Source organism: Columba livia, chromosome 8 (assembly GCF_036013475.1).
Source record: "Columba livia isolate bColLiv1 breed racing homer chromosome 8, bColLiv1.pat.W.v2, whole genome shotgun sequence".
NCBI lineage: Eukaryota > Metazoa > Chordata > Aves > Columbiformes > Columbidae > Columba > Columba livia.
Window position 1 is genome coordinate 18826289 of NC_088609.1, and position 10380 is coordinate 18836668.

Here is a 10380-nt window from a genome sequence, read left to right on the forward strand (position 1 = left end):
ATCACCACCTCTGCTTTGTTGGAGCCTGTCATGCAGCAATGCCATTTATTGCTGGCTCACTCTTGTATCGGGAGAGAATGAGCAAGCACTCCCAATTTACCTTCTTTGTGTGAGTTTCAGCCTTCTGGGGTCTGCAGGCATAGCCCCCCAAAACCACAGGAATTTTCACTTAAATAATGTCTAATGAGACTAAATGCATGTCTAAAGTTGTATGTTAAAAGTGTTAGAACTTAAATCTGCTCATCAGTTTTTTGGGACAACAGTACAAAATGTAAAAATCACGGGAGTATGTTGCATACGTGCTTGCATAAAACTGTGCAGTGTGTGTCGAGAGAAGGAGGGTTGAGTGTGTGTGTTTATGCAGAATTGCTATGTTTGGCTAATTTTTGCCACTCATGTTAATTTAAATTTGATAATGCACAAATACTAATTGACAGGATTGTTTGCTTTCTTACATGTTATTTTCCTTTCCTAGCTGCGACAATTAGTTAATATGTGCATCAACCCGGATCCGGAGAAGCGACCAGACATAACCTATGTCTATGATGTAGCGAAACGTATGCATGCACACACTGCGAGCAGCTAAACAGACATCAGATCGTGAAGAAGAAAGCAGAAATAACCAAGTATTTTAAGTAAATCATCCCCACCTCTTCATTTGTGTGTAATTGAAATGTAATTATTTGAAGCTTACTGTTGTGCTTTGAATTGTAAACCAATTTATATACGAGCTTTGTTGTTTTCTGTTTATTTCTATTTTTTTGTATTTTATACTAACTTGCAGTTTTACAACAGGTTTAAGTATGTAAATCATGACTTTAAAAGATACCGGGAAACACTGTTTTCCATGTTAAGTGGGTTCATGTATGTTTTCTTTAATAACAGCATTGTATTCAGTTGGGCCTCAGTTCTAAAACACAGTTGCACTTTTGCACATGATACAGATATTAGGCTTATTGTCCAGAAGCAAAATGTCTGAATCGCTCACCTTTGTAGTAATTTATGGAAAATATTAATCAGCACAGTTTATTTTATTCTTTATTCTAAGAGGGACATTATTATTGAAGTTTATTGTATTTTGTGTTGAATTGTAGTTTGCAGTTCTCAGCATAAGAGTAGAGAGGCGCTAGGGTTAGTTCTCCGCTTGCCAAAAGGATGGGAAAATAGTTTCAGGAAACATTATGCTGAAATTTTTGTAACATCCCATTTTGTTTTGTTATTCTGTTGTGATGCACATAAAACATTTGTTGGAGGTTTTCTGGGAAGATTTAAGGTGTTGATTCAGAAATCTGATCACTTTCAATAGACTTGTGCAGCACTGCCCTGGGGCAATAGGAGTCTGCATAGTGCAGTCTCAAAACCACGCAGATGCTTCTTGTAGCAAATAGGGTTCTTCTGAGGCAAGTGTTTGTGAGGAGGTCTGATTAAGGGATGAGGAGGTCTGATTAAGGGATGTGATCTTTAAGTTACAACTTCCCAACTGTTTGTGTATATGTCACTGTTTGTAGATTTTTGTGTTTAAAATAATATGAATGATCTTATGGCGTATTAAAAAAAGATATACTACAGAAGCCTTTTGGAAAAGATCTAATAGTGTGTTATAACATAAAATGTATTCTTCAGGAATATCTGGGTTTGTGTACTGTATCCTGAGAATTAGTTTTATATTTAGCAAAAGTATATTTTAGCTTTTATGTTTAAGAGAAAGTCACCACTCCTTCATTTGGGAAATAAATATATATGCAAAATGTCTTACAAATACTTTTTTAGTTGAAAAGGGAGTTCAAAATGTTTTTGTTAGACCCTAGTACCTTTTGGGGTATGCTTAGATTTTTATTGTTAAGGAGGCAAGGTGTCTTGTTTTAAAAAGTGATAAAAATGGAGAATGGGCTGAAATTTCTTGAGTTTCGAGACTGAACAAACTTTTTATACGGAACTGTCAAATCAGAATTATTATGTTGCAAAGAAAGTTAGTTACGGTCAGTTAAACAGAAGCTGTTACAGTCAGTTAAATCTTTTTTGTTATATGAGTAAAAAGAAGTTAGTTCAAATAAAAGCAGCAGTATGTGCATACACATACAATAGGTTCTAGATGCAAACTGTTCCCTGCACACTTGGATTTTTGTTGTTTGTTTCTCTATGCAGCTTTAAGTTTTGTTTTGTTATAATGCTCAAAGAATAAAAATGCAGCTGTGCAGTTTGTGGATGAAATGTGCAAGCTAGATCAGGGTTTTTTCTGGTTTTGGATTTTTTAAAACTACAGCTACTATGTAAATGGTGTTTGGCAAAATACAGGAATTTTTAAGTGGTATGTGCCAGATCATCAGCTTATCTTGATACTTTTTTTTGTTTAATTTTTGTTTCCAGATTCTGTAGGATGAATCCGTAGTTTTCCTTCTAGCTTCTGTATGTGCTTAATCTTGTAGGACTTCAGTGGAACAATTTGCTAGAAGGAAGTATTTGTGTCTAGCAACCTCTAGATTTGTTTTCATTTATTGTCTGATTATTGAATTTTGGTTATGGTGGTTATGTTCTATAACAATAGTTCATATGTCATAGAATGAAACTGTTTGTCTTGGAAAAGGCAGCATAATACTTGCTTGACTGCCAGGATGAGCTCCTAATATGCATAAGTACTCAAACATTTTTTTTTCTGGTATGTACTAGAATATTTAAAAATCACTGAAAAAACGCCAGCACGCTCAGGCTGTTTGCGTTGAATATTACACATCAAGTATTGAACTTTTCCTTTAAGAAACCAATAATAGATTCCCCCTCTGCCCTCCTATCTGGAAGGACACATTGAGTAAAGAAATCAGGAGTTAAGAGTTAACAAATGTGCATACTTAAGAATGCAATTTTAAAAAAAAAATTTTTTAGTATTTGTGTTTAAATCTTGTGCTGAGGAAAATTAATGGTTGTTCCTATTTTAATATCTGTAAAATGAATAGCACAGGTGACTCTGGTACCAAGCTTTATAGTTAAGCAGCCCATACGGCTTATTGGAACTGCTTGTATAACCAGGGATTGTAGAAGGTATCCCCTAAATTAAGCACCTAGTGCCATATGAGAATGATAAGTCATGTGTGCTATACACTTATATTTTCTTTTATAAAACACCTTTTTTTTTCATATGTTGTTGATGGTGACATTTGGCACTATTTATTTTAAGCTATGGCATTACATCTTTATTTTCTTTAAAGAGAACATGTTACATTTCTAACCAAAATGTCTGACTAGCTTCTCCTTTTATTTCAGTAATGCTACAGTATTAACTTGCTTCATGAGTGAACTTTGTGCTTTGAATGACATCGCATAAAATCTTTGTCTTGTCTTGAAAGCTCCCTTGCTGTGCAGTAGTTTAATAGAAAGAAAACATGCAGATGTTAAATATAATGTAAAAATTATAGTCCATGATACTTTTTCAAACTTTTCTTCTTACAGATATATATATGTTACAGTAGATGCTACCTATCTTGTGGACAGTTTACTGCTTCCCGTAGTTGATTATAGGTGAGTTTTCATGACTGTAACAAAAGACAATACATTCAAAAAATCTTTTTTGTATTATTTGTCAAAAATGTATCTAAAAATACTATATTGGATATATTTACAATGAACCCAAAGGAGTTTTTTATCTAAAATTTAAAAATTAATCTAAAATTACTTTCAAACCCTTTGGAAATATCTGAAAAGCATAAAAATAACAAAGAGCTCCCATTATGGCCCCAGTCTTGTGAACTCTGTTTTACAGGTAGGCAGTTTTTTATGTAATTTCAGGAATTTGGAGTGAACCTCAGATATGCACATGAATAGACAGTAGTCAGTAGGGTAAACACAAATGACATGCTCAGCTCACTTTTTATGCTTACTGTATGTCACTGGTTTGGTAGCAGGGAATAATGTGTTTTCCCCCTATTCTGTTGCACTCTAATGATCCAGCTACCAGTTATATGAGCAGGCAATGGAAGTATGTCGTCTTTTGTAATGAGCAGAAACTTTAAAAACATGCCAATGTACTGGAAGATGAGGTATAGTATTAGAAGTGTCTGAGAAGGCTGGTGTTTTATTCATGCTGATGATGAAGAAAGCCATAGAGTGAAATCCTTGACAGAGGCTTGGAAATAGAGAAGGACTTCTCAAGGCAGTGGTGCTCAGGTATCTCTGAATGGGACACAAAATGACAGTGATGCTTGTTTTCAACAATCTGTCCACTTAATCTCTGTCTTCATTATTATACAGCAAGATGAGGATCTCAATAGCTGAACTGGAATGCTGGTGGTGGATGCTGTGTCAGGTTTTTGAGCTTCTAGGAACAGGAGGTTGATGTGGAGGAGAGTCAATGAAGGCATTCAGGTCTTGCTTTGTGGAGAGTTAATTTAATTTGGAAGTAAAGGTCCTGGATAGCAGAGTTCAAATCACTCCTTTTCCATCATTTTTAATACTTCTTTAACAGCGAAAAGTTTTTCCATCCCTGCCGTATCCCCACATCATCTAGCCAGTGGCAGTGCTGGTCTTCTGAATTTCTGATCTCTGGTTTGGTCTGGGTGAATAACTAAACCTTTCTGCCAGGATCACCCTAGGAGGGAAATGCAGGTGCTGGGCATGCCCAGTGGGGTGTTACTTTTGTTTCCGAACATGAATCAAATATAGATTTTTCATGTTCTTTTTCAAGCTTTATATCCTTCCCTGAACCTTTTTCTTCAGTTGATGCTTTTTAAAAACTGGTTCCCTTTCATATTGACTTCTGAAGTCCTACAATTCCTGTCTTCCACTGCTACATCTGTCCTGTTGTCTGCTCTACCCTCTCCCTGATTTGAAGTCCTCTCTGTCTAGTTTTCCTAGTGGCTATTAGTTTGCTTCTTTCTTTGTGACTTTGCTAAACTCAAGCCATTTCTGTCTTCTCAAATTTTATCCCTCACTGTAGGCTAGCTCTATTTTTTTCCCCTGATAAGTACTTAACTCCATTGTTCTTCACTCTGTTTTTCCAGCTTTTGATTTCTAGTTTTAGACAGATTTTTCTCACTGCCTCAATCATTCCCATGACCTTGTCTTTACTAAATACTGTTCACTTTATTATCTCTCATTTCTAAATTCCGTTTCTCTGATCACTACCTGCTCTCTTTCAGCTTATCTGTCTTTCTCTCTCCTCTATCCTGTCACTCACTCCTTTTGGGATCTCCAGTCTATTAACCTTTCTGACTCCTTTACTCTTCTCAGCTGCCTCCTTCCTTCATTGGCCTCACTTCCTTTGACTCACTGGTCTTTATTTTCATCTCTGTCTGCTTCTCTATACATGGTTTCTTTGGTTGCTTCCCACATTGCTCTGTCTCCATTCTTCTCCCCAGACTTTTTTTTTCTTGTAATTTCTTAATTTCTATTCCTGCCTTTTTGAATATCTCTGAAGATTATATCAGCACAACACAGCTTTGGACTCAGCTTTGCCTTACCTGTTTTAATTCTGTTTCCAAATGGACTTTTTAACCACTTTTATACCATCTTTTTTGTTGTTGTTGGAAGTTGCTTGCAGATTTATTTCTCCATTCATTCTTGATTAAAAAATATATTTTCAAAACCAATCCTGATTTTTGCATTATGAGATCTTTTTCAAAATTGTTCTGAGAATCTGTTTCTGAACAGGGATTATCTGCTTCTTAACTGTATGAGTTTGCCCCTTTTATTTCTATATCTTTTATGTCTCTCACTCCTTTTATTGTGTGACTTCTTGCACTTTGAATCCTCTTATTTCCTTCACTAGCAACCTAGATTCTCTTTTCTCTGTCTTGAAGGGGATGGCCCATCATCCTAACTGGTTCTCTTTTTTAATACTTTGCTCTTTCTTGCCTATTTGTCGTCCCCTAATTTCATGTACCTTAACGTCCTCCCTCCATTTTGTTTTGAAGTTTTGACTTTACGCTTCAATTTGAATGCCCCCAAAATCCAGTGCTTCCTTCCCCAGTTTGGTTCTCTCATAGTTCTGTGTCCAGCCACAGTTTCAGACCTGTTCAGATTCAAAGATCTAGTTTTTATGCTTAACTCCCTTTACACTGTTTGCTAACATCCCTGACAATTAATTTTACTTGCCTGTTTTCCAAAGCCACAACCTTTCTATCCCTGACACTTCTCTCATGCCTGCCTTTGAATGTCTCAAAGTTCGTAGTATCAGATTCCAGCCCCCTTCACTATCTGTGTTCTTTCTTAGCTTTTGTTTACTGTTTTAACCTCTATGTCGTTTTGACTTCTTTTCTACCTTCAAGGTATCAAAATTGACAGCAACAATTCCAGTTGCTGGGCTTTAGCTGTTTCATGTGCTGAAGAAGGAACTCCACCAAATTACTACTTGTTTTGACTCCCACAAATTTGATCTTATTTCAGGATTGTAGAGCTGGAGTAGATTCTGTTCCTCCAAGTACTTCAAAAGTCCTCAAATTAAGGCCTTGATTTAGTTTTCTACCACTTCAGATACAAAGTTTTTGCCTGTCCTTTCTTCGTGTTTACTGTATGGACCTTTGCCTTGTCTTGTTTCTGCACATAAAACTATCATTTCTTCTCGTTATAGCAACTTGATTTCAGTGCTTTTACCATTGCTTGAAATAAAAATGTGCTTAAGAGCTTTACTGACTGGATCTCAGAAGGCTGGGCACAACGCTCCTTTCTGTTACTGTCCCACCCTTACCTGGCTTCCCCTGCATGCTGTCCCTGGGCTCTTGCCCAGCTGAAGATGCACAGTGTTGCACTGCGTGGCAGATACAGCCAAGCCACCTGCAAACAAGGTATCTTGTGTATGTGCAGAAATACTGCAAGTTCTTATCAACAGTCAGATGTTTATTTGTTCTGTAGGTCTAGAACTGAGCTCTGTGCTGTTCTGCTTCTTTATCCACCCTACTCTGAGTTAAAGCCAAATCAGATCTGCCTGCACAGTGAACGGCATGTTTTTCTGTGTTAGGTGCACCGACTTCCCAGTTTTAGCAGGCTTTCAGGTTTGCAAGACTGTGTGTTTGCAGAGATTCACTGTTGATCAAATTGTTTGACCTTTGGCTGCTCATAATTAACCTTGTATGTTGAGTCTGAGAAGCAAAATTCTCAGTAAAACTAAGAAGTTTGGGGTTTTAGGACCGCAGGATGTAGCGCTGAATGTCAGATTCTGTTTGATGTGTGTGGGTATATGCACATCTGGTCACTGTTTATTTGCACCAGAATAATTCTTTTCTTTTAGAGGATCACTTGCTCATTGGCACAAAACATTTTCAGTATTTTTCAGGTTTTATGTTTATTCTTTGTTGCCAGTTTGTATCACGTCATATCATTAGTTAATTTGTTCTACAATTGCCTTAATGATGGGTTGGAAGTCTTTTGGCTCTTGTCTAATTGAAATCTTCTGTCCATATGAAAATGAAAATAGATTAAGAAATTAGGTGCATTGAGTCCTTCCTGGTAGTTGGGCTTGCTTTGTGTTTAAATCCTAGCAACAGAAAAAGATCTCAAACTAGACAGAAATGGACCCCAAGATAAAGATTAGGATGTTTTGGGGTTCCCTGCTTCCTCTCCACCTCTTAGCTCTTCATTCTCTGGCTTCCCTGGGGCACTTGCTGGGGGACCAGCACTGCCAGTGCACTGAGGGCGAGTAGACACTTGGAAACTAAAATGCTGGTGTTATCTTGCTTTATGTTCCTGTGGTGCCCTTTTTCAGTGTGAACAGGAATTCTCCCATTTAAAAATGACTAGGAAGGTCTTTGGTATTGTCATGTGGTCATTTATTGCTTTTTACAGACTGGGCATTAAAAATGTGTGTTTGCTGTTACAAAGGGAATTTTAAATCATGCAAAGGCTCGTAGTTTGCCTTTTAATGTGGAGTTGGTACTCTTGTGTACACTTGATTTGCTGGTTTTCTCTTTGATTTTGAGTCATGTTTGACTGTGGTAAAGATGATAATGTGTGTTGTGTTTTTGGGTAAGATTTTGTTGGGAGAGGGAAAGAAGGGAAGTGTTCATTGATTTGTTTGAATTTGGCTGCTTGAATCAAATTGTAGAATCATTCAGGTTGGAACAAACTTTGAGAGAGGTCTCTAGTCCAGCCTCCTCCTGAGAGCAGTGTCAGTGCTGGCTTCACACCAGGGCTCAGGGCATCAGCCAGCTGGATCTTGAAAACCTCTGGGGATAGTGATTGTGCACCTTCTCTGGGCAGCCTGCTCCAATGCTTAGCTAGTGTCACTATAACCCTTGTTTTTGCTGTGTTCAGTCAGAAACTTCTCCATTACAAATTATGGCCATTGTTTGTTCTCCTGCCGCTCCTCGAATGTTCTTTATATTGCAAAAAAGTCAAATATTGAAACAGAGAACTTGCAAAACAGAGAAATTATGATGTTTTATTTTCTGAAACTGTTGTTGCAAACAAATAAATATGTTCATGTAGTACTTCTGTAACCTGTATGACATGTACACTATACTCATTTATTACTTGAGTGTAAAATAAAATTTTTGGCAGTAAAACTTGATTTAAAAGTTCTGTGATGTTTTTGGCCTGGGTATTCTCAGTTGTTACCTTTTAAATCTACTAGATGTTTCCTGGCAGAGCACAGTTCTACCCACCTTGGAGAAGCAGGGAAGTCGTGATCCTGAACATAACTTTGTGTTTCTGTCTTCTGGAGCCTGCCTTGAGGAAGGTAGCTTAACCCTGGGAACAGGATGGGAAGGAAGCGAACATGCATCAGAATAACTGGTGGTTATGGGAACTCTCCTTTTAAACTCTAATGTACTGGTGGAAACTGGCCCAGAGAGATTTATCATAACTGAGATTTGAGGAGGAAAATAATTGGAGGGGGGTGGGTGAGTGGACACAGTTTTCAGACTAGTTGGTTTGGGTAGATTTTCCCATGTGTTAAACAGAGAACTCAAAATTTGAAACTTCTGACCACAAACTTCTTGGACACAAATAATATGACAAATAGATTCAGTTCCAAATTCAACAGAAATTCAGTCTCATGAGACAATTTCCTTAAACCAAGAATAATTTCTTGATCTTATATCACGTAACAGTTATTGATCTGTAGGGGTGGTGGTGGCTGTATGTCATGTTTGTACTGGAGCTTTTACAAGGCATATGTTTCCCTAGACCTGCTTGTGGGGTATCGCAGCTGTCTGGCAGCTGAGGTCCTTTGGCTGCCTCATTCCACTGTAGTGCAGCAGAGGCACAGCAGGGACGTGGTGACTGAGTGCACCTTGTGTAGCATTTGATTCCAAGCAGGTTCTTCCACGAGCTGCATGTGCTGCTCTGTTCTCTTGCTTCCCAGTGCCAGCCGTGTAGGTCAGACCCTCTGATGCTGCAAAACAGGAAAGTTGGAGGTACTGTGTAAACACACACCTCTGATGCATGCCAAGTTCACCATGGTAGTGTTTCTTCTGATTTTTGTTCATTTGTAATGACTTAATGTAATTCAAAAGTTAAAAAAAAATAAATAAAAGGGCCTGTAACCAATTCAGAACTTTTGTGGTACAATCATAGAATGGATTGAGTTGGAAGAGGCCTTAAAGATCATCTAGTTCCAGCTTCCCTGCCATGGGCAGGGACATCTTCCACTGGACCAGGTTGCTCGAAGACCTGTCCAACCTGGCCTTGAACACTTCCAGGGATGGGGCATCCACAGCTTCTCTGGGCAGCCTGTTCCAGTGCCTCACCACCCTCGTGGTGGAGAATTTCTTCTTTATGTCTAGTGTAAATCTACCCTCTTTCAGTTTAAAGCTGTTACCCCTTGTTCCATCCCTATATGCCCTTGTAAAAAGCCCCTCTCCAGCTTTCCTGCAGATCCCCTTTCAGTACTGGAAGGCTGTTATAAGGTCTCCCCAGCATGTGCTCTAGGCTGAACAGCCCCAACTCTCTCAACCTGTCTTCATAGGAGAGGTGCTCCAGCCCTCTGATATGGAGGCTGTGGAGGCATAGCCTGCTCAAGACTAGGTCCAGCAGGTCCATGTTCCTTTTAGTTGAGGGCCTCAGAACTGGACACAGTGCTCCAGGTGGGGTCTCACCAGAGCAGAGGGGCAGAATCACCTCCCTTGACCCGCTGGTCATGGTGCTTTTGATGCAGCCCAGGATACAGTTGGCTTTCTGGGTTGCAAGTGCACATTACCAGATCACGTTGAGCTTCTCATCAACCGATACCCCCAAGTCCTTCTTCTCAGGGCTGCTCTCAATCCCTTTATCCCCCAGCGTGTATTTGTGCTTGTGATTGCCCTGAACCATGTGGAGGACCTTGTACTTGGCCTTGTTGGACTTCATGAGGTTCACACGGTCCTACCTCTCAAGCCTGTCAAGGTCCCTCTGGATGACATCCCCCCAGTGTGTTGACTGCACCACACAGCTTGGTGTCATTGGCAGGCTTGCTGA

The 10380-nt window shown here is 38.9% G+C and overlaps 1 protein-coding gene across 6 annotated transcripts in view; it reads left to right on the plus strand.

Moving 5' to 3' along the window:
• NEK7 (NIMA related kinase 7) overlaps positions 1 to 8501 on the plus strand; it is a 74658-nt gene extending 66157 nt beyond the window's left edge. For 5 of the 6 annotated variants that reach the window (XM_065072401.1, XM_021294019.2, XM_005498803.3 and 2 more), the window contains exon 10: positions 476 to 8501. In XM_065072401.1, the coding sequence (XP_064928473.1) occupies positions 476 to 586 (111 nt within the window). In that variant the 3' untranslated portion in view covers positions 587 to 8501. The remainder of the gene's footprint in view (positions 1 to 475) is intronic. The other variant, XM_065072402.1, reaches the window with a different exon arrangement.
• Positions 8502 to 10380: the final 1879 nt, after the last annotated feature.